At 36.4% G+C, this 24519-nt stretch overlaps 2 protein-coding genes across 6 annotated transcripts in view; one reads left to right on the top strand and one right to left on the bottom strand.

Annotated features, from left to right (window-relative positions):
• ARHGEF33 (Rho guanine nucleotide exchange factor 33) overlaps window positions 1-13135 on the top strand; it is a 47928-nt gene extending 34793 nt beyond the window's left edge. The window contains exon 13 of the mRNA XM_033838195.2: window positions 1027-13135. Within this exon, the coding sequence (XP_033694086.2) occupies window positions 1027-1156 (130 nt within the window). The 3' untranslated portion in view covers window positions 1157-13135. The remainder of the gene's footprint in view (window positions 1-1026) is intronic.
• The window catches only part of SOS1 (SOS Ras/Rac guanine nucleotide exchange factor 1), a 151100-nt gene continuing 138431 nt past the window's right edge, over window positions 11851-24519 (bottom strand). For 3 of the 5 annotated variants that reach the window (XM_019942784.3, XM_073791435.1, XM_073791434.1), the window contains 6 exons: window positions 23486-23658; window positions 23162-23278; window positions 21853-22117; window positions 16475-16519; window positions 14632-14750; window positions 11851-13713 (listed from right to left, as the gene is read on the bottom strand). In XM_019942784.3, coding sequence (XP_019798343.1) covers window positions 13222-13713; window positions 14632-14750; window positions 16475-16519; window positions 21853-22117; window positions 23162-23278; window positions 23486-23658 — 1211 coding nt within the window. In that variant the 3' untranslated portion in view covers window positions 11851-13221. The remainder of the gene's footprint in view (window positions 13714-14631; window positions 14751-16474; window positions 16520-21852; window positions 22118-23161; window positions 23279-23485; window positions 23659-24519) is intronic. The other 2 variants (XM_019942786.3, XM_019942785.3) reach the window with 2 other exon arrangements.

Here is a 24519-nt window from a genome sequence, read left to right as displayed (position 1 = left end):
TTAACTTATCTAATAGCAACAATGAGGACACTCAAAGCGTATCAGTGATAGTGAAAGAACTTATCTTTCTTTTGTGGATAGTGGAAGCATGCCTGACTCTGCCTTGGCATATGGAGAACGTGCTCAGTTGTGCAGGAGCTTTGGACAAAGAACTTCATGTCTAATGTCACTGTCCTACACCTTGCATGAGGTCTTTTGATATTGGTTCTTAAGTCACTGGGCTAGTTTTACTCATTTTAGCTCAGGGTTTAAGCTAGCCAAAGGGCCCCAGCCTAGTTTATCAGAGGTTATTTCCAGAAAGCCTCCTCCCTCTAGGGACTTCTGACATGAACAAACTGGAGAAGGTGCAGAGCTGGAATGGATTACCCAACTGGCTTAACCAAGAGAAAGGAAGAATACACCCTCGACTGGGGACTCAATTGGACTGTTTTGAGTTGTTGCCTCTTGATTGGGCTTGGTCTCCTATGTGGTGGTTGAGATAATAGAATCTCCCTAATCTGATTACTGTACTAATTTCTGCATTCTACCAAATGTAGCATATATGTGTGGTTGGCTTCAATAAATTTTTCATTTTAAAATGAAAACAAGCAAAAGCAAGAGTTTGTAATGTAACGCCCAAATTAAGTAAAGGCCCTTGATAACCTTGGTTGAGAACAATGAATTCCATCCCTTAAAATTTAAGGGCCTTGCTAATTTGTGGAGTAGTTACTTGATCGAATCAAAATAGGATTTATTGAATTTTCTAAGCCTTTATTCCCCTTTTACAATGTTATTACACAGTTTCTTACACTGACATACACAATTGTCACAACTGTCCCCATAAAGCATTAGAAAGGTAAATTCTTTATGTTCACTGCAAATCTTAGTTACACATGTCCTGAGTCATGAAATTCAGGGGAAGTTAAAAATTATTCCAGATCTAGGAGGCAACTGTTTTACAATTGCAAAACAATTTGGATAGATAAAATATTTGAAAACAATTAAAACCAAATCAACCTGTACTTTATCTGTGTGCTGAGATTTTAGGTCCAGTGGATCAGAATACAGGGAAAAAACTAATGAGAACCCCTCAATGGATCCTTCACCCACCAAACAAGATTTCTTCAGAAACCGACTTGCTCTTGCAAATGACCTTGACCAAGGAACAGCTGTGTAAAACATACTTACAGTTGTATTGTCAAGTGGTAAGATGAGGATAAAAAGCTTGTATATATCTGTGTAGGAATATATATATATATATATATATATATTGATGTATAAATCCCTGAGGAAAACTAATATAAATACTTACATATGAAACTATATCAACAGACAAGACATTGAAAAGATGAAGATTAGTCTGTGCTTGAGAGCTTGCTTTTTGAACAACACCTGGGAAAAGGGAAATGAAGACTTTTCACAGCATTACAGAAAAACACAATAAATTTGGAGGAAAATAAACGTTTGTAAGAACAGAAACTTCCACCTTGAGGTCATTCCCCCAGTATAATATTGAGCATGTTCATATTTAACATGGATGTGAATTTTATGCTTCCTAGGCATTTAGCGTATTAATTCATCCCAGTGTTCTCAGACTAATATACACTATGTTAGGGGCCAGTTCTGTCTTGCCATATGTCTTTCAAAAACCCCAAGGCAAACACCTAACATCCCTTAAGGCAAAGGATCAGTTAATAGAATTGTACTTTACATGTTGCAAATATGAATTTTGTGGAAAATTTGTGCTTAAACCATGACACAGAAGGTTCAAAGCTTAAAGACATATTAATCTCCAAATAGGAAAAGAACCTTAAGAGTAGTATTCCTCTTGTTCTATGGTTATGAAAATCAGTGCAGGGAACAGTGATTTTTCTAGAAACTGGGAGGCCAAAGAAACATTTTCCCTCACGTGGGTTGTGCTGCAGATGGGAACGAATCCAGAGTCGGTGTTTTATTGAGTACTGAGGATTCAAAGATCCACCAGTGATCCTGAGTGTCACACACACTCATGACCATATGGACTGGAAAAAAGCACTGATTTTGTCACCAACATCAGTACTTTAATGGCTTATACACAGTGGTTGCTACAAACACCAAGTCGGAATGAAAAGTCAGCGCTAGCGTTACCTTATTCTGTTTTCCAGAAGTAAGTTGTAAAGAAAGGTCTTACAGTGCAGGCAGAGAAATCATTGCAATGAGGCTTGCCTGGCTATGGGGTCAATAAAATGTACTCTCTTTCCACATAGGTATGCCCAAGATGGCCCACATCCTTGACATGCCCCAAACATCAGAATCGTAACAGAAAAAAATTAGGTTGAAACAATCTGTCTCTATTTCTCAGCAGTTCTAATTAGGGGCATAGGTTACTATTCATTCAGAATCTTGGTGCTCCAGCTGACTTCTCCAGAGGCTGTTCCTCTAGTGACTACTGTTTGATAAAATAGGGGAAGTTTCACTTGTGTTACAAGTTTTCTTCTCCTTGTCTGACGACTAATTAGGAACCCATCTATTAGCATTTGGAACAGTAGGAGTCTGGAACAGTTACAGGATCACTGCCAACTTTTTGGAGTTTCCAATAATATTTGAAGCCAAGCTTTTCAAATTAATGAACTCCTCTGAAATTAGATTTCTTTCTATTATCAGGCCAAAGATGTTTTTGGGGACAGTGCTTAAAAGCATAGTGTGAAATTGACTGGACATGAAAAGTGAAACAGGAGACATAACCTCTTAAATAAAATGTAAAAAACAAAATTTCTTTCCCCTTCATATTGTTTATCATAAAAATGATCAATTACTGGGATGGTTTCAAAAATATTCACATACATCCCAAAGTTTCATTTTGATAACAGCCTTTGAAAAATCTTGATGCTACATCTGTAGCACAACTCAATTTAGTAATATTTTAGGAAAGTAGCCTATAAAAGTAGTAATAATTAATGCTGCTACTCTCTGGGTCTCTATCATCTGATATCTGGATTTTTTTCTGGTAGCTTTCTAACTGCCCCCATCAATCCCACACATCTCTTAACATGTGAATATTCCCAAATATTGCTTTGTGTTAAACTCTTTGACTGTTCTTATTTGTCTGTAGTCAAATTCCAAACTCTTTGACTTGACATTCAAGGCTCTCTCTCTCCAGTGCAGCTCCAGGTTTTCTCTCTGGCTACCAGCTCCCTCTTTGCAGTGCTACTGAACTACTGTACCTCAGCTAAGCTGGGCTGTTACTGTTTCCTGGCAAGCCACGCACCTCGCTCAGGCTCACTCTTGCTTCATGTCTTTACTCTGGCCTCCTTCCTCTCTGCTAATGTTCAAGACCCAGTTTAAGCCTCCTCGTCTTTCCGTGGCCTCTAGTGGTGTAACTTGTCTATCTCTTGATCTGTGTGTCTTGTCTTCCCAACAACAATGTAAATCTCCGCAAGGGCAGGAGCTGTACCGTATCTTTTGAAATTCTTTCCACCTCTAGAATTCTAGGTGCTTAGTAAGCAGTTGATGCCAACATTAATGTTGGTGCTCTAAAATATAGAGGCCACAGAAATTAATTTCTACTCATAATTTGCCAAAGAGTTTCAGGGTTGTCACTTTACTTTCCTGCCTTTCATTTTTCTTTTTTTTTTAAAGAAAACTATCAATCGCAAAGGAAATAAAATACAGTTGTCTTCAGAAGCCAGTAAAGGCACCACTGCCACTGTCATAGCATCTAGCATTAGAAAACATCTCTCCATTAAAAATAAAAAAGTTTGCTACTCTTTTCTGTGCTGTACTGACCCATTTCATAATCTTTCTAGGTAGTACTGTAAATTGACAGAGGAGCTAGGATATTTAATGATATTTAATGTAATGCTGCACTAGGGATGAAGTCAGGGTGGGAAAGAGCTTTTGGCAATTGATAAAATCTGTTGCCTCCAGTCCTTCCAGAGAAGGAGAGCACAGACAGCTCCTGGAAGTGTTTGAGTGAGTAAGCAGAGAGAAGCATTCCACCAAAAGATGAAGTGGCTATTTCTGCACAGGCTGGCAGTGGCCACAGGTCCCTTCTGTGTTCCTGTGGGGTCTGTATGGAACTCCAAGCAAGGATTGTCCTGCTTTTCTGATGCCAGAACTGGGACCTTGGAGAGCTGGGGATTTACGGACGAACACTCTGGGGTTCCATGTGGTGGGGTATTTCATCATATGACATAGTTTGCTTGAAATTACAAAGCCTCTTTCTTGCTCAGGGAAAACCCTTTGAACAGTGTTTCTATAGCACCTCGTGTCTGTCATATTCTCTCACCTCCTTCAAGTCTGTACTAATATACTATCTTCCCTATGAGGGCACTTGTGAAAATGCAGATTCCTGGGTACTATTTCAGTCCCACTCTACTGGAATATTTCAGAGTGGGGCCCATGAATCTGCATTTTAAATGCACTCAGATGATTCTTTGGCCCACTGAATTTTTTGTTTTGTTTTGTTTTTTTTTTGCGGTACGCGGGCCTCTCACTGTTGTGGCCTCTCCCGTTGCGGAGCACAGGCTCCGGACGCGCAGGCTCAGCGGCCATGGCTCACGGGCCTAGCTGCTCTGTGGCATGTGGAATCTTCCCGGACCGGGGCACGAACCCGTGTCCCCTGCATCGGCAGGCGGACTCTCAACCACTGCGCCACCAGGGAAGCCCGGCCCACTGAAATTTTAAAGCCACTACTTCTTAGACCAATAAATTGAATGATTTAGTATATAAACCACAGCACTGATTCTAAACATAGATTGAATTTTAGGACAGAATAAAGGATTATACTTACCTTGGGTTACAGAAAACTGATAGTTCATGAAAACCCAAATGATTCTTTTTGAATTATTTAATTTACCATCTGTGACCTTTACTATTATATATAGTAAGATTTTGATTAAAAATATACATATATACATGATCAGTGTTTTTTATAATAAAGTAGTAAAATTGACTATATATTCTACATAATCAATTGCATGCACTTAGAAACATGATAAAATGAATGTCTTAACATTAAGTTGTATAATAAGATTAAGTCTAGTTTTCAGACTAGACTTTCTCTTGAAATATCACCATAAATAACTTTCTTCCTGAGCCTAAAACAGTAGTGCTCTGGGAACACTTGGGACTCTCATATCCTGAGAGCTGATTTAAGTTAAAGATGTGCATGCCCCACTCAGCCTGTGAGCATCCGAATATCTATGCAGAGAGGCCAGTGGATCTCACATGGTAGGGAGAGGTTGACAGAAAAACGGGTGAGAAAGAGTTTTTCAAAAAGGGAAACAGGTTAAAAAAAGGTTGAGAAAATTGATGGAGAGACACCTCTATATTTTAAGGGAAAAAATTAGAAATTGATGTGTGACACTAAGTTTTAAACACAAGAACATAAGGATGTGCTGTAAGCAGTGCAGAAAATATTGTTTTGGAAAATTGTCAGACATTCAAAATAGTCAATATTTTTGTACCTAAACCAAATAACTTATTTTCCAAAATTTATTGTTGCTTTCAAAGAGCTTAGTGTACAATCTTTAATGTTATCAAACTTATTAAATATCTATAGAGGTGTTTTTATTCCTTCTTCTTGCCTCATTGCCTCCAGAGATAGCAGCATTCAGTGCTCTGATTCTTAGCAAGAAGACTGAATGTGTTGTGTTTCTTCCTCATGTACGTAAACCTGTTCATCTGAAGATTGTGGGATCTACGTGAAGGACTGCTGTGGATCCCATCTGTGTTTCTAAGCGTGTTGTTTCCACTTCACACTAGATCGCATCCCCTCTTCTCATCATCACATTTTCCTTTTAAACTGGTGCAAACCCTTCAGCATACAAACAGGCTCTTATTTCTTTCATTTTAAGCAAAAGAAACCTTCTCTTGAAGGTTCTAACTCTGTCGCAGTTCACGGCTTCCTTTTATGTAAAACCTGAAAGACCAAACTGCTCCGCGTCTCTCCTCCCATTCCTCATTAAACTCACTCCACCCACAGCACTCCCCTTACTACTCTTGTCAAGGGCATCATCGGTGATTTTCACCCTTGCTAAATGAATGGTCCATTCTTAGTTGTTTTACTCCCCCATCAAATAGCATTTGAGGCACTGATCACTTCCTTCTTCGGAAATATCAGTAATTTCTTCACTAGGCCTCAAGGATGCAACAGGCTGCTGGTTTTCTCCTTCATTCCTTCCTGGTCTACTTGTTCGGGAGTGAGGCGGCTCTCTCCTCCTTTTAAGGTTACAAAGCCCCAGGGCTCTTTGCTTAGATCTCTTTTTTTTCCAGGCTGTACTCATTTCTTTGGTGATCTTATCTGGACTGCTGGCTTTAAAATATGATCTTTACAAAAGTGACTCCCAATTTTGTATCTTGAACCCCTAACTCTCCCCCAAACTCCAGACTCACATCTCCAGCTGCCTCCTTGGCACCTCTCAGGTGTCTTATACATTTATTGAACTTATCATGTCCAAGCTTGCTTCAACCAAATCTTCCCCACCTCCGTTAATGGTAACTTTGTCCTTCCAGTTGCTCAGGCCGCTAATCTGGAAGTTATCCTTGACAATTCTGTGAAACCCAACATCCAGTCTATCGGTGACCTCTTCTCACCACCTCCTCTGCTGTCACCCTGGCCGATCTGCCTTCTATTGGACCAGCTTCCCTAGTCCCACTCTTAACCCCTAATTATTCTGAACATTGCAGCCAGAGTGATCATGTTAAAATGTAAATCAGATCACGTCACTTCTCTGCTCAAACCCTCTAAGGGCTCTATTTCTCTCGAACAGAAGCTAAAGTCATTAGAAGTGATCTGGACCCATTAAACCTCTGACGGCACCGCCTGCTCACTCAGTCATTCCTCTCCAGACCAGTAGCTTCGCTATTCCTCAGATATATTAAGTATATGCTCCTGCCTCTGGGCTTTTGAACTGACTGTTCCCTGTGACTTCACATATTTTTTTTCCTAGATACTTGTATGTCTCATTCCTGCACCTCCTTCAAGTCTTTACTCGTATGTCCCCTTCTCCGTGAGGCTGGCTCTCACCATCCTGGTTAGGTTTCACTTCCCCTGCCCCTACATTCCCAGTCACCTTGTCCTGCCTGCTTTTTTGTTCATAGCAGTTACAACATTCTAACATATATCTATTTGTTCTTATTACTTATTGTCTACATTTCCTCACTAGATTATTAATCCCAGGATATGGATTTTTGTCTGTTTTGTTCATTGCTATATTCCTAACATCAAAACTGTACTTGAAACAATAAATATTTGTTGAATAGTCAGATGGGCCCTTAACAAATGCTTATAACTAAGGTCACTCAAAACCAATTTAAGTGTAAACATCAAAGGAAGCTGTATGGTAAAGAATCAAATTATGGGAACTTCGGGATGAACCATCAACCTCTTAAAAGATATCTAAAAGCAGGCAAACTCTGAAAACATATCCCTCATATCTTGTTACTATTAAGTACTCACTCTGTGAAAGGCACTGGGTTTTATACATACTACGCTTTAAACCTCACAACAGTCCCAAAGAGTAGATCTATTGACCTCAAATATTGATGAAGAAACACAGACTCAGATTATTTAAATAACTTCTCCAAAGTCACACATCTAGTAAGTCATGGAACCAGAATGTGAACACAGAGATTTGATTCCAAAGCACCTGCTTGTTGTACTCCACCACCACAATTTTTCCTTTTCTAGATGAGTCATGAAGGTACAGAAACCAGCTTCTAAAAATGGGCTGTAGTTTTCTTCTTGCCTCCAATAAGAATCAAGAGCCCTAAAATAGTAGAATGACTATAAACTGCTTTTTTGGAATTGTACTCTATCAAAGCCCTCCTTGCTACATGCATCTATCTGCAAAAAGGTAGGCTCTGCTGGTGGCCGAACCCTAGAGTCTTAAGTGCCCTGAATCTGTGATGAGCTAGTGACTAAAATAAGTAAAAAAAACAAACCACCTGGTTAAAATTGAAAAGAAGTGATGTTTTAAGAGCAAATTTGGAATCAGGTCTGACTAATCAATATTGTTATTTTCCTATAGCTTTTAAATTGATTTTCTAGAATATACTCAATAATACATACTTGGATTTCACAGTGGCCTACAAATGGAATTTGTACAAACTGATGATTTTGTGTCTTTAAACCAGGGGTGAAAAAAAAAACAAAACAATGAAATTTGACTAGTCCTGAAAGCAGTCCTCCAAATACCAGGAATCAAAGTTGAGTCAGTGGTCTCAATCACTGACTGTCACATGATGTTGGCTAAGTCATGTCACTTACTTCAATTTTAAAATAAGGGTATTAGATCTCTTAAGGATTCATTAGTTTTCACATTCTGTAGTTCACCATGAATGACCTCATATTTGCATAATTCTTTACAGTGTACAACTGTAAGCTGTATCTTTTTATGCCAAGCCCAGAAAGAACTGCTGAATGTCAGGCTGCCATGTTCCAGCAGGTCTCAGCAAAACCTGCCTTTTGAGGGACTGTGGTATCTTAAAACTTCTTTTATGGAATACAAATGCCTCAGCCCTCCCCTGCAGCTTCATCCAGGTGACACCCAAGGTCACTAAAGTACTAATTTTCATCCCAAGGGCCTCCCACTCACTACAATCATAGAGCTTGATACAGAAGGAAGTATTCAACTTCTTTTATAATACTGTGATACAGGAAAAAGCGCCTCCAAAGCAAGACCATGATTAAGAGCAAACTATTTCTATGGAAAGTATGAGCTAAAATGAGAATCACTAATGGCATTAAAATACTGCCTTCTAAAATAAATACATGCAAAAATAATACACTTGTGGGCTATGTAAGGCATTTTTTTTTTATTATTTTTCGGTTTATCTTAGTAATGCCAGAAAAATAACAGCCGTTATTTTCACTTTAAATGCAAACCAAATACTGCTGCACACAGAGTACAAAGATTACCTACGAACATGGTTAGGTACAAAGGCCATATTAGATGTATAGACCAAACTTTGTTTTTACATCAGAGTAAGACTGACAGAGCAATTTTTTGGACAATTATTTTAGCAAATAACCGTGCTACTAAACAAAGGCAAATACACATATATATACATAAACACGTTTCAACTGAAGTTATTCGTGTCACTTTGACAAACAAAGGCTTCTTCTCTGGTGGGTTTCACCAGATATTTGCACCCCAAAGTCCCCTGCCCTGATCCCGCCCCCAAATGCTGACTTGATCTGAAGAAAAAAATCAGAGATGTTCTTAATTAAAGGCACATTTGGCAGCTACGGAAAGTGGCATGCATCTGGCACAGGTGCACTCTCCCTATAAAGCCACACCACATGTGACTTCCATCCACTATGCATCTTGTTTGAGTGGTAGTCCAATGTGATCCACCTTTAGCTAATTTGCTTTATAATTTTGCAGCAATTGGCTACTTAATGCACTATTTTCATTAAAGGCAAAAGGGAAGTTTGCTCACAGTTGACAGAAAATGCACTTTATGGTGTCAAAAATGGAAAATAAGGCATGAAATTTACAAAACAAGTTACAAGTGCTTTTGTTTAGATTTATCATAGACTTCATGCTTTTCTTAACTAGCGCTCAAAATATTTCACTGGCTCATGTATAAGGAATTTTGAAATGATTTTAAAAGTAATGAGATGTTTCAAAAGAAAAATACTGAATAAATAAACTAAGTCATCACTTTCCCTTATAAATAATTTTACTGCATAATTCTTTCAGACAAACTGGTATTAACCCTGTGATGCTTACTTTACTGGTAAAGATTTATGTGCAACACAACAGGACCTACACTTGTACGACAGTCATACAATATAGGTTAAAAGAATAAGTGAACCTACCTATAGCAGCAGAATACCGAGAAATAAATGGTTAAATTTTTCTTTCTGAATCTGGAGGGAAAAAAAAAGGTTTTCCTCAATATGTATAACACTAATAAATTGAGACACCTCCCCCCATTTCCATTATCTGTTTTGCTGAGCCACTTAAAACTCTGAATTTAAGCTGTCATGAAAAGACAAATGATGAGGTACATGACTAATGTGAGCTAAATTTGAGAATTAAGACAAGATTGTGATCATAGATACCAACTAATTTTTGGTTTGCCTAATTTTTGATGTACGGAAAAAACACATTAAGGAATTTAGAACCATAATATAGCCTCCAACTGAAATAGTACTAGTTCACTACACTGTTCTGTTAATTGGAGTATAATTAGCGTGGCATGCTCCTTGCTAAATTCAGATACATTAAAACATTCTTGAGTTGTTAGAGCACAGTAACCTACTAAACACATAATTTGATACCCAACAACCTTTAATTAAGCAAACTTTTGACCTTTGTACATTTCCTCATAATTTGTAGTCTTAAAACACATTTGGAGATCTGGGAAGAGTAATTAACCTGTCTTTCAATAAATTTAGAAACATATATTTATCTTTTCCTGTTTTTAAAAGTACTTAGATGTGAAAAGTCTCCCTTTCTATTATATTGGTTATCAGCCCATTTAGGTAAATTCAACCTTGAAATATTTTCTTCATTTTGTGATCCAAAGAAAATGAAACATCTAAGAGCACTTACATTTCTAAAAGAAATGTTCCATATTTTGGAAGGTGATTTAGGAAAAGTCACGCTGCATTGACTGTCTTGTAATGTCCTGAATTCAAAAGCAGAATTTTGTGGTGATGCATTTGTCTTCTCAGCCACTTCCTGTCCCTGGAAATTTTAGTTACTACAAAGAATAAGTTTGCCAGCTAGTTAATGTTTCACATGTGAAGAAGGCAAGGATACAGTTTTCTCAACTCCATTGAAGGGCATCCAACTGGAATTTTTCTAATCAGTTACCACTGCAGAAAATATTTTTACCCAAATTTTACACTTCAGAATAAAAATATCCTCTATCCACAATGCATGTAAAGCTGATGCACAGTGAAGCGGTCGCCTAGAACCACGAGGGTAGAAGAATGCTTCCCTTTGGGAGAAGTATGATTAGAACTTCAAATCTGAGTTTTTTTCCTTTATACAATCAGGCAGGTTGAAAAGAGGTCATTACCTTGTTGAAGGCTAACACACTGGCCAGAGAGATACTGAATGGGCTCCAATGGGACTTTTCTCAGGTTCTCATTTGGAGTGGGGGTGGGGTAATTAAAGAGAAGTGTGCGTAAGACATATAAAGGGAAATCCTAGGGACGATGTGGCTGGTCTAATAAAAAGTCATGGAAATTCTGGAATGTGTATTATGATTAATTGTAGCAGCACTAGTAAGTAGGCTTAGATAAATACTTGTTGAATGAATGGTCTTATGGACACTCTGCGTACAAGAGGAGATTTGAAATTAATTTGGGGGGAGACTTTTAAAAGGAGACATTTTACAAAGAGAAAAGTGGCTACCATAATAGGAATGGTACAAATATTAGAAAAAAATGATTCAACTTTAACAAATAAATAAAGTATATGACAGGATGGACTGCTAAATGATGATGCAACCAACACTCTAGTCTTAAAGGACTATATATTGTACTACTGTGATGTACATTTAATGCTCTAATAAATATCACAGAAAATTATTAAAGTACTAGGTTTCCACCATGATGCAGCACTTCTAAAAATGTCTCTAATGGCATCGTTAACAGAATTGCTGAAATGTTGCTTCATTATTCAGAGGACACATGCATATACTGATAAACTGATGACTCTCTAAGGATGGAATACTGCACACTTCACAGATACTATAGTGGAGATTAATAACACTTTTTCTCTTCAACAAGTTGCATGCATTTCAATCACAGTATTTGTTAGACTCAGAAGATCAGTACATAGGCTTAATGAATAATCCATATTATGATATTAATGATGTAGGTAGATGTTCTATTACGAATAGTTCCGAAAGAGCAAAGACCTCAAGCAAGGTAGAATGTTTAATATAAACTTTAACAGACTTTATACATGTTACCTAGGAAATTAAAAACCTTACAAAGCTCTGCTTAAAAGATACCCATCCTATTCTAACCAAATATTTTCCTACATGCCAAACTGCAACTTTAGATCATTCTTTAAGATGAATACATACATCCAGAACTAGAAACCAAGGCGTACCACAATACGTGCTTTTATGCTTAGTGTTTGTGTGTTTCAACTGAAAGAAATAAGAATCAACCATTTTCTCATATAATAATTTAATATATGCCAGCCAAACAAAGTATTTGTATCTTTATTCAATTAAATTAAAACAGACCTGCCAGGTATTTTATATAACATTCACTATATACACATGATTTAGGCAATGCAAGGTAATTCTAGATATGCTGATCACTCAACTATTAGTAAAACATGAACGGTGTCAGCGATGCCCAGCAAGTACTCCTTTCACACTGGGTGACTGCATTTCCATAGTATGGTTAGAGGGACAGCTACAAGCCATGACATGGATTACCAGTAAACTTTTGTGGGAAAAGGGGGGAAAATGACAATCTAGCATAGATTAACAGTCTCCTAAATGTAAATCATATACTTGACAGTTACATTGTTTTAAAAGTTCTTCTGTCATTGTTAATGACACAAAACTTCTCTTGTTTGAAGGCAACACCACCACATTTTGTTTGTGTAGGGAGGGTGGGTAGGGGAATGCTCTTAAAATCGGTATAATTATTCTTAAAAAAAAAAAAAAGTACCTCTTTGGTGAAGCCTCGGTACCCATTCAATTCACTGTAATAATCTGTAAACAGGACTGTAGTACAGTGCTGGGCCTTGATTCCAACAAGGTCAGGTACCACAGCCTTTCCTCACAGTCCTCTGAATGATTTTTAAGAAAATATTCTAAAGTAGGACAAACAAAAGCAAAGGAAAACAAAGGAGGATTTGAAGATCCCTGTTTAAGATTTCTTTTTAAAAAGTGCATAATATTTTGAATTACAAAAACTGTCATCATGTGGGCCTGCTGGACACTAGACTGTGTTTTTCATCCCTTTAATGGTAAAGATCACTTCACAAAAAGAGGACTCCTGCCTACTGGCTGGAGAAAGTTCCCTTTACTTGATTTTCAGGTGCAATCAGTTGTCCACTTCCTCTAGATCAGTCTTTCCATATTCTAAACGAACACCATTTTCACTTTATAATTACATCTAGGTTAAAATTCATTGTCTTACACTGCATCTTGAAGTAGAGTCGTTAGTGTTTGGAGTTCTCATTTTAACTCCTCAGTGCTGGCACGTTCAGTGCATCCATCGCCAGCAATGGATTTGGGGCCAGGAAAATGTACATCCTGGTATAGAGGAACTCAGGAAGAATGAGCATTCTCCAACAGTGGTGGTCCATCTCTGTGCATGGATGGGTGTGTATGCTCCCTTTTGTAAGTTTTTGGAGGGAGTTTAGGGATATGTTGAGAAGTGCTTTGTCGTGGAGGAACAGGCGGCCCAGCAATGGAATGAAGGTCCACTTCTTGTGTCAATGGTGGTGATGGCAGATGCCTTCTTGTGCCGTGAGGAGAAGGTGTTTGAGGAGGAGGTGGTGTAAAGGGGGAAGGGCTGTTTGGGAAGAAGGCATTACTATGGTCACTTTTTTTGCCCAAAGGGGGAGGCTGGAGATGTAGTGGTGAGCTTGAGAAAACATCAGGTGTCCTCACGGGTTCTCGTGGAGGTAATAAGGGAGGGCTTTCAGGAGGATCTGATATAGAGGTCCGGTCTGATACTGAATATCGTGGTGAATAGGCTTTTGATGTGGGTTGCCTAGGAGGAATTGCTGGGGGGCTGTCCAAATGCTTAGACATGATCTAACATAAACGGGAAAAAAAAAGACATTTATTAATAATTTATGTAGCACCATGAATATATTAAGAATTAAGCTGGGGTTTTCAAATATGCTATTGGAAGAACCCTAGATGTGGATCAGGTCGTTTTGCCATGTTTTAAAAATTGGAGGTTATGGCAGTTCATTCATTAAAATTATTTTTCCCTCAGTGTTAAGTTTTTATTTTTCTCAAAATTTTGTTATTTGCTACTGCTTACCTATTATTGAATCTAATATAAGATCATTTCCATTTAACATAAATTACCTGTCAACTTTACAATTTTAAACTTACTATATTAACATTTCATGATATTCTGCAAAGAGTGTCTTGACTTGCCCAGGTGCTCTGCTCTCTGGACACTGAGAACACTGAATCATGTTAACAACTGGCAAAGAAAGAAATTCCAAGAGGTAGAAAAAATAGCTATTATGAGCCTTTAAGGTCTCTTCTGACCCAGAATTTTCATGAAAATCCCACTTAAAAGCATGCCACATTCACCTATGAAAGGTTCAGATAGGTAATATTTAGCACTAAGATACCATTTCATTTAAAATGTGCTTTCATATAAAGCTTCAGACCTCTTTCCTTCTCTCTCTCTTGTATCTTTTAAAGAACTGTTTGAGACTGCATTACTCTTACATTATAGGTTAAACTTTTTTCTTGACAGTACCCATAATTTAGATTTACAAGGGTTTTGAAAACCTACCAAAAAACTTTCAGAAGAAAGGAAATAAACATTACTGCATCGTAAATCCATACTTAATCCTTGTTTAAACTCTATTAAGCCCAAATACTCTGAGTATTAACCTAATTCAGTTAGAACTAAACCAGACACAAGCAATTGATTATACTGTAACTGTAATGATTCCAGTTTCCAGATAACAAGGTTTTCTACTTTACCTTAGATGGCGAAGATTCCGCTGGGGCAGATTCTGGTCGTCTTCGTGGAGGAACAGGAGGGGGGACAGGCACTTCATCAGTGCTCTTGGTTAAACTTATAGATGATACTGAAGCAGATCCTGTAGGATGTTAAATTTTTTGAAAAGTTCACAGGAATTTTATTTCATCTATCAATCCTGAAAAGACTTGGAAACTGCTTATATTTATTAAAAGAAATGTACAGAAGTATCAAAAGCAGTTCAATAAATCAACAACCAATAGTATTTCCTTTATTAAAGCAAACTGCTATAAAAGCATGCAGAAATTTCTTAGCAGAATTTTCAGAAAAAAAGCTGCCTAAGATATTCTGTTATTATGTTTCTTGAACAAAATAACATTCCCACTGTTAATCTATTACTGGAATTTTTTATTTGGATCTGAGTCTCAGATTTCTGGAAGAGACAGCAAACTATTAAAAACCTTTGGAATGGTAATTTCTGTTAAGCTTTTCTGATGGGCTCATTTTTTCCTCTGACTTTATTAGTACAGAATTTTCTTGCCTTCACTGGATAGTCCTTGGGGATAGTTTCTGATCTTAACCACTCTCTCCAATGTCTCTCCCGGCAATCCCCTCAAAGGATGCCAGGGAGAGAATCTAGTGCCTGGGGGAGGGGTCTCTCCTCAGTGTGCTTAGATATTGTTCTCCTTGGCAGGGAAGCAAAGTCAGGTTCATCATACTCTAATCTAAAAATTTTCATTGTGATGGAGGTATTTAAGATGACTGAGGCAGTGTGCTGATAATAAAAACAGAAATTACACTAGAATCTGGTGAATCTGATTTAGGAGTAAGTTGATAAACTGGCACCAAAAAGTTAAGTAAAGCCTCTAACTGTAACACATCTTACAGACATTTATAATGACAAGGACTTAATATAAGCATATAAATAATTACACTTTGAAAAACATTTATGTAAGTTGTTAACTGGTTTATCAGCACAATGAAAAAGATATGAAAAAACACTTAAATGGTCATTCAAAATTATATTTGGCAGGTTCTTTTTCTCCTTTAAACATTGACAGTTTTTATTTTGCCAATTAAATGTTATAACAATATAGAACTTAGAAAGAGTAATTTGTGTATTGATATTATTTAAATGAACAACATTTTGATCACCTACCTTTTTTCTTAAGAGACTATGTAAGTTAATTTAGCTTTAAGAATATTTTCCATTGTACACATTCTGAAATCATTTGTATGAAGAACAACAACAAAAAACGATCTATTAGCTTAAAATTTATGAAATAGTTTGGTGAATTGCTAGTTTACTTTAAAATTAAAAGCAGATACCTACATTGGAACTTTATTTTGCTTATCAGTGATGAATATTTAGATTATATAATACAGATAGGTACAATGATAAGATAGCTGTTCTAAAGTCAAATAATAGTCATTTGCCTACAATCTGTGCTGTTCCCAGGCTAAGTGACTTAGACACTGCACGTAGCTGCCAACATTCTCATATGCGCATGCATGCTCTTGCTTTTTTTTTAAAAGTTGAGCATTAAAATATGTTTAGAACTCCAGAGTTGGAAATGAGAAGTGGTTAAATGTGGAAGCCACCCATATAATAATGTTCTTTCAAAAGAGAAAAAAAGATTTTACAAAAAGCATGAAAAATATGTAAGTTTAAGCAAATCATTTATGGTCAAAAGATAGCACAAGTGAAGGCCTCACTTCTAAGATGCTGCAAAGCAAGGTACCAATACTGCCAGACCCAAGACGAGTTTTAGCAAGAAAGGTTACATTTGGTTTAATCTTTAAAGCCAAAGCGAAAATTATGAGTCTTAAACCAAATATACTAACTTGGGCCATGGGGCAGTGTAACCTGGATAAAGACGGTATCGCTGCCTGTGAAAGGAAACAAGAAAAAGTATATATTTTTTCTTTCACTGATATATTCAAACTCATCTGTAAAAATTTATTTATGATAGAAATGTTATTTTTGTCATTCTAGTTTTAAAGAATGGTAGAACAGTTTAGCAAAAGCTCATTACTACTTACTTTTGAGAAAGATAAAGAACTAAACTGCATTAATATTGGGAATTTTCCAGATTCCTTTTAGATTCACTACTTGATGCCATAATAATTAAATGAAAAGCATTCATAAGAAAACTATATACAATATCCTGTATATTAGAGGAAGACTTTCAAAAAATGTATAAACCCAATGTGAGCAAAGAATTCAGCTGGACCTACAGAAATATGTCATTTACTAAGGATTATTTTGAAAAACCAAACTTGTGAAAGTAAGTAGTAAATAATAAATTTATGTTATAAAAATTGAAACATAAAAGGAAATTTCTTACTACTATAATTATTATAAAGTTTTGGAAATGTTCTTGGGGCATATGTTCATCACAAAATAACCACGGCTTTGGATATTACAAACAAGCTTCAAAGTGATATAGCTTTTTTTCCTTCTATATTTTTAAACACTTAAAAAAATCATTAAACAGTTTTGGTGCTTAGACAGATTTTATATAGGAAACTCTGATAATTTTTGAATGTCTAATTTCAACAACACTAGCCCCAAGAGCATTAAAGTAGAAAAACTGAGACAAAGGCTAGAAGATCTATACTGCTTCTAAATCGATATAGGTGTTTAGGTTACACTGCCTCATATTACCAACATATTGAACAGATAATATCCAAGAGACTAAAGCAATACCTATAGCACTAGACTGAGCTGATTTTTAAAACTTCAGGTTTCTCTCATTTTTGCACAATAGGCAATCACTCAAATAATTAGGGCTGTTGTTTTTCTAGCTTCTTTGCTCAGAATGAGGATAATTTAACGTCCTAGGTTCAGTGGGCGGAATTATTAATTTGATTGCTTATACAGATACAGTGTTCTTATTTCCCAGACAGCTCCAATTTCAAATAATCTATCCTATTACCTCCTTTCCATATGTACTGATATTTATTTGGAGGCTCTGGTTACTAAGGGTAGCAATCCAGCTAATTCTAATAAGTTAGCTCTCAAAAGATTAAAATTCATTTTTACACTTTGATATTAAATAATTCTGCTACTGTGTCAAAGATTCTGTTTACTAAAAATCAGATTCTCTTCACTAACATAATAGGGGTTAAAGGGGGTTATCTGCTTTAGTGTTTACTACTTATGTATTCTCCAGTTTTCTTGGAAAGGAAATAAATATGCCTTCTGGAGATAAGCCTCAAGAACATGGTCGTATACTCAGTACAATACAGGAGTAAAATCAAAAGACAAAGCTCATGACAGTTACCAACTGCAGGCTTTTGGAAAGAATGATTACACCTATGCATACACACTTGTGCACGCAGACGCAGACTTGGCTTTGATCATATTTATATATAGCACAGGCTTAGATTCATGTGTAAACTTGGGGCACTTTTCTGATTTGTCACTTCAAACTAATTGCTTGGTCTTACTGCCTGGAAAATGCTATTTAAAAACTCTCAGAATTAAACATTATATATATCAAGAAATATATACTAGGAATTCTTGTCAGCTAGGTACTGAACAAATTTATTGATAATGACTTAGGAGTGAAACCCAGTTCATCAAAAAGTAGTATCAATTTGTTAAATACAAATCCCAGACAACAGATCAGTGGTTCTCCATCGTGGCTGCCCATTAGACCCTGCTAGGGAGCTTTTAAAAAATACTGATGCCCACGTGCCAATGCCAGTCTAACTCAAGCGTGGGCTGGGCATATAGGTATTTTTTAAAGCTCCCCAGGGGGACTGTATGTCCAACCAGGGTTGAAACCACTGTTGAAGATAATCTCCAATTTATAATTGAGTCATTCTTGGAATAGGAATAAGCATTTTCCTATAGAAAAAAATTATATAAATCATGAATAACTTCTTAAACTCACAATAGCCTGTTAAATGCAAGCGTATGAAATCAGAAATTAATCACATAATAATCTTCTATGAAGAAAAGCCTTGCATTCCAGCTTCAAATGCTTGGAATACATTTTTTCTTGTTAAAGCTTTCCCTACTAAGGGATGGGGCTGAAGCTCATCTGCAGCCTACAGACCAGGCCAGACCTATGGCTTCCTTTTATGACCAGGCAACCTTCAAACAGGAAAGTACCAAGAGCACTTCATCCTCCTCCCTCCATGCTATAGCCAGAGATGCAAAGCTGGGTGGTCTCTCCCCTTTTCCCGGCCACTGTCATCATCACCTCAGAGGTAGACCTGGTCAGGATAAGGTGTGGAGCAGGGTTCTGAACGTGAGAATGTATGTAGCAGCAGTAGGTAGGTGGCCAGTTTCCTTCCCTCTCTGTCTTCACCACAAAGCTTTCCGTGACCATTCTTGCCTACTCCGTGGTCATCTTTGTGTAAACTTCTACAGCATTAATGTCTTTGCCACTCATTTAGCATTTTGCTAATAAATTAGCACTTATACATCTTCTCTGGTGAAGCCTGCAATCTTACTGAGAGATGAAAAAAATCATGGTACAAACAGAATCAAGCACTTAACAATGGTTAAACATGTAACTATGATTTTCTTGGTACTATGATTATTTTTTTAACATCTCAGTAAGATTGCAAGCCCTAACAGAGAAGGTGTGTCACTGCTTAGCAAGAAATGAGATATGCAACAGATACTGGCTGAAAAAATTAATCTTTGTTTTTAAAGTAAGTTATTTTTGGAAAAAAACTATAAGAAGCAAAAAAAACTATTATAACTGATCAAAAATTCTAGTCAAACTCTGCCTTTTAAAAAACGTAAGCAATGGAACTTTTTGCCTCATTGTATGGAGTGGAATATGTTCAGATGACTTAAGAATGTAGGTACAGCAGCTCTTTCCTGCCAGGCCCCGAGGGAAGCAAGGAAGTAGGTATTCACTCTAGTGGCAACACAGTGAGTACCAGGCTGGACGTGCTGGTGATCCACAACCCCCCCATAACACTAGCAGATCTGTTAAGCAGAGTGGGGTCAAAAGCAGATGAGGACCTTTAATATACACAGACCACTAATGAACTTTAAGTAAGGGACTAACTGAGCATACAGATGGTTTTATATTATACTGGCTTACTTAATTTCAAAATCAGTTATTTTCAATTTTTACTAAGAACAGAGGGAGTAGTAATAGGGGCTTTCTTTTTCACAAAGGAAGAGAAATGGAAAAAATCTTCAGGGCTAAGATTACAAAGCCTAAGGTTTCTCCACTTGTCTAGCTATTTTTAGTTAATATTCTTCCACTGTCACATATGACAAAGCACTGATCCAGAGAGCTGCATTCCAAAATGATTCCCTTTTCCCTGTTTGACTAATAATTTAAAGATTTAGCACTAGTAGGGAAAGTAGTAGGCTTATCTCCTGTTTTTCTACATCTCCCATTTTTAGCTACTTAAACTAAGAGAAATAGAATTTGCAATTGATGGCCTTCATGTGATTTCACTAATTCACTCATGGGAATCTTTATAATATAGATCACAGCCAACTGCTCTTGAAAAAACACCCTTCAAACAGTTAAATGGGTCATAATAAACAAGGATTTTAAGTCAGGTATACTGTGAAAAGTGCTGCTTTTATTTTATTACCTAATTTAGGAGGTTGGCGAATTGGGGAAAATAAATGGGAATTTTTTTAACCTGGTGTTTATTTTAACTTATAAAAAATATCTGATAGCCTACTGTGTGCATAACATGACTTCATAATCCTCAGTAGCCAAACAAGGCCAAGTTGTGGCAATTCTTAAAACAAATACACTTTAGGTGGTAAAAAGATGAGACAAACTGCTGGGTAACTACAAATATATATACAACACGGGAATAAATAAACGGGATTCTGGACCAAATCTCAAAATAATATACCTCCAAAAAATAATTTTTTTTTAAGTTAGATTCTCTGAGTTGGAAGAAATCTTAAAAATCTAGTTTAATCCCCAGAAGGCACAGAAAAAGTATTTTATCGAAAATCAGAAAGCTCACTAGCAGACTGGGATGACAAACTAGGATTCCTAACTCCTACGTCAGTGCTTCTCAACCTCCTCCCGAATAATAATGTCATGCTGCCTCTCACTATTGGATTCTATAACATCAAATATTAGGGCAGAACTTGAACTGTACACTGAGCTAGGACAGCCAATGGGAAGAGCATGTGGAAATGGTTGTGAGAGGGTTAAAGCCGACTGAATTCAAACTCTGATTTGATAATGAACAAATGAAAAAAGTTTGTGGGTTCTTAGTAGAGATTGAAAGCTCCACATGAAATTGATTAAAAAAATTAATGGAAGCATGGTGCTCTAGATATAAAAGGCAGCCTCTTCAAAGGGCTAGGGCTGGGCTGTACAGTTTGGCACCCATTAGCCACATGTGGTTATTAAGCATTTGAATGTGGCTAGTCCAAATTGAGATGTGCTATAAGTGTAAAACGTATACTGCATTTTGAAGATTTAGAACCAAAAAAGAGATTGTAAAGTGTCTCAGTAAATTTTTATACTGATTTCATATTGAAATGACAACATTCTGCATATGCTGGGTTAAATAAAATATATTACTAAAATTAATTTCACCTAATTCTTTTTGCTTTTTTAAAATGTGGCTAAAGATCATTTAAAGTTACACATGTGGTTCACATTATATTTCTATTGGACAGCACTGATTTAGAACTAGGAAAGGGATGAGCAACAGTATGCAGGCTGTGAGATTTGTACAGCTGGGCTTGAAAGCATAGGAGTGTATTAGCTGGCACTATATACCACCTGCTGGATGGTGTAGACTGAAAAAGGGTTAAGTAGGAGTTTGAATTTGATACATTGCAAAATTAGAAACTACAGAGTTTGGTTGGAAAGGAACCAGGTACTGAGCAGTATTCAAATATAATTTTGGAGGCAGCAATCAGATTGACATTCCATGCAGATTTTAGGAGTTATCTTTGTTTCCTCCAGAAGTTAGAGATGCATTTTAAATTCACCAATTGAAAACAAATGCTCAAATGAGATTTCAATTACCAATTTCATCATCAGGCCTATCTGTAAAGTATAATACATTTAAAGAGGGTTGTTCTAACAGATAAACTGCTGGAGTTTAGAATTTATTTTATATTTCTATAATAATAGCTTTTGAAATGGTATTTGATTTACCTACAAATTTACAAAATATATATATATACAGATTCCTTTTTACCTCTAGCACATATAACACTAACAATTACTTAAAGCACTTAAAACTTGAGCACCTACTTGAGTGAAAAGGGCTTGAATGATCAGAATCAAATACGCTGCAAACATCTGTGGTACTAGAAGCACCAGAAGCAGGAGGAGGTGTTAACGGTGTTCTTGGAGAATTTGGTGCAGATGCTGTACTTTCTGTTTCACTTTCAGGGATCCTACTATAACTAATTTTCCTTGGCTCTTGCTGCAGAGGTGTGGGATGTCTCATAGTACCTGGTCTTGGGTTTGATGGACGAACACCAGGAGATTTTAGGGGATAGCTATATTTTTTTGGCTGTAGACATATCAAAAGAAACACAACACTTACAACACCATAATGGAAAAGAAGGTTCTTCTATAAATGCTTGGTAAAATTCGATTAGTATCTAGGAAAACCACAAAGCACTAATAAAGAAGTGACATAACGATTCAAATCAAAGTGTCCAAGTTGAAGAGTTAACACCCCATTTCCATAAAGCCTTGGCTATCTAAATTATTAGGGATGCCATCAGGATCATTTGAGCTATTTACAAATGCATTAAACTGCTTGAGTTTTCATCTGTTTATGTTAGTTTTATGGCATTTTTTTTCTTACAGAGTGATCATTTCTCAATGATATCAGTGTGTCTCATTGGAGCAGACTATATAGCTATTTCCAATTTGCTGTTTTTAATCCACCTTTTAAAAAACTGTTTTAGGCCTTGAGAAATTTTCTTGTGACGTAATTTCATAAGCTTTGGTTCACAGACATTATGAGATTTATCTTCGTTACTTAGAAGCCATTTATGTTTACTTCTTGATTCTTGACTTTCTTATGAATAAGAGAGATTATATTCAGAACAGTGAGATGATGATACTGTACATAAACTTGGCCAGGCAGTTACTAGTAATAAGAAAGAATGGAAACTTTATTTCACCCCCAAAAAAGTATCTTTAGCCAAGCCTGTTATTTTTATGGCTAATGATTCAAGGTTAAAAGTTCTCATAAAAAGTACTTATATAAGTACATATATTTATTATAAGTGAATTAGTATAAATTATCAGATTTCCTGCCCTTAACATAAATACCAAATAACATTTTTTGCTAAGTTGGCCATATTTGCCCAACTTCTTCATCTATCATATTAGGATTTATTCACATTAATATTAGTGCCCATTTACCTGGAGCTAAGTGGAATAATCCTGAGCATATTTATTAAGCATTTATTCACTATTTTTATCCATCACATGTGCACGTCATCTCTAAATGCCTTTATAGAAAACTATAAACCACCAGATATAGATGACAACTGTAAAAAATATATAAATGTAAAAGAAATATAAATGTATGAATGCTTACAAATCTTGGGAGAGGCTTAGGGTTTCGTGGTTCTATTTCTAGGGATTTGTTGAAAAGATAATCTGTAAATTCTTTTTCCATACTATTTCCCATTGGATTCAAGTTTTCAAAAAACCTCTAAAACAGATGCCAAGAAAAACAATTATTAATATTAAATAATTTAAGTTCAGTTTAAAGTTCATGAAAATAATTTAAGAAAACATTTAACGTAAGAAAATTGGAATTATTTAGTTTTATTTTCCTTTTTCTCCGCAATAAACCTGCCTCTTATCAGGTGGTTATAAACTTAATCAGAAATATGTGTTCTCAAATAATTCAACTTACTTTGATATCTGATTCTACTCGTAAACAATAAGGCTGATTTTGGTACTGCTGGATCTCGCCTGTTATTTCTGCTACTTTCCTCCTTTTGCTAAAGTTTATAAGCTCTTTTCCATGCCTTTTTAGGACCTCAGGGTTGCCTTCTTCTGTTTTCAAGATATTAGTTAGATAAATTCCTAGAAGAGATAATAAATTATTTCAAGGATAAAAATGGAAAAGGCTAGTTTTTTTCTTTCTCAGTAATTATAGGTATATTACACTGTACCATCTCAACCATCATAACCAAAGAATTAAGGCACAAATTTCCATTCTATGAAAAACAACAAGCTAAGTAAATATCAAAGAAAGATTTTTATAAGTATCAAATTCTTCTGTGACTTAAGTTCTATAAATACCCAGGAAAAAGGGAGACCAAGTTTAACAAAATTAATAGATTTTCAGGAGCAATAACCAATTTCCCACCCCCCACACCCATATGTTATTTAACATTAAGTCATGGTTTTGTTAAAGGAACTTTAAGAATAACCCATCACTATTAACACATATTTTTGGGAAAACAGGAAAACATCAAATTTAGAGGATCATATTTTCTGCTTACTCAGCTCCTGAGGCCCCCAAGAGGTCGTTAGGCTTTGTAATCAGAGGTAGTACTGTTTGGATAGGCTGACTCGTGAAAATGTGGGCGGATGTGCAAGCCTATCAAACACAGGACTGCATGTGATTTATGTATATTCTGGTCTTCAGTACTTCTAGAATTATGTCAACCTGGTAAGGGAGCTCCTGTTTCCCCACCACTGCAGTTTGTGCACTGGATGAGGAGGAGAATGAACAAAATAGCAGGCATTTTAGTTCCTTTCTGTTCTAGCATAAAGGTTCTGGAGCCAGCTCTGCTGCTTTCTCCTCTTGTGATCTTGTGCAAGTTGCTTAGCCTTGGTTTGCTCATCTCTAAAATGAGGACAGCAGGGTTGCTGTTGAGAAATAAATGAGTAAATTTATGTACAGGCTTAGAATGAGGCCTGACAAAAGTAGATGCTTAA

The sequence above is a fragment of the Tursiops truncatus genome, chromosome 14, assembly GCF_011762595.2.
Source record: "Tursiops truncatus isolate mTurTru1 chromosome 14, mTurTru1.mat.Y, whole genome shotgun sequence".
In the NCBI taxonomy this organism is placed as follows: domain Eukaryota; kingdom Metazoa; phylum Chordata; class Mammalia; order Artiodactyla; family Delphinidae; genus Tursiops; species Tursiops truncatus.
Note: the sequence above shows the minus strand (reverse complement) of the source record. Positions and strands in the feature narration are given on the sequence as shown.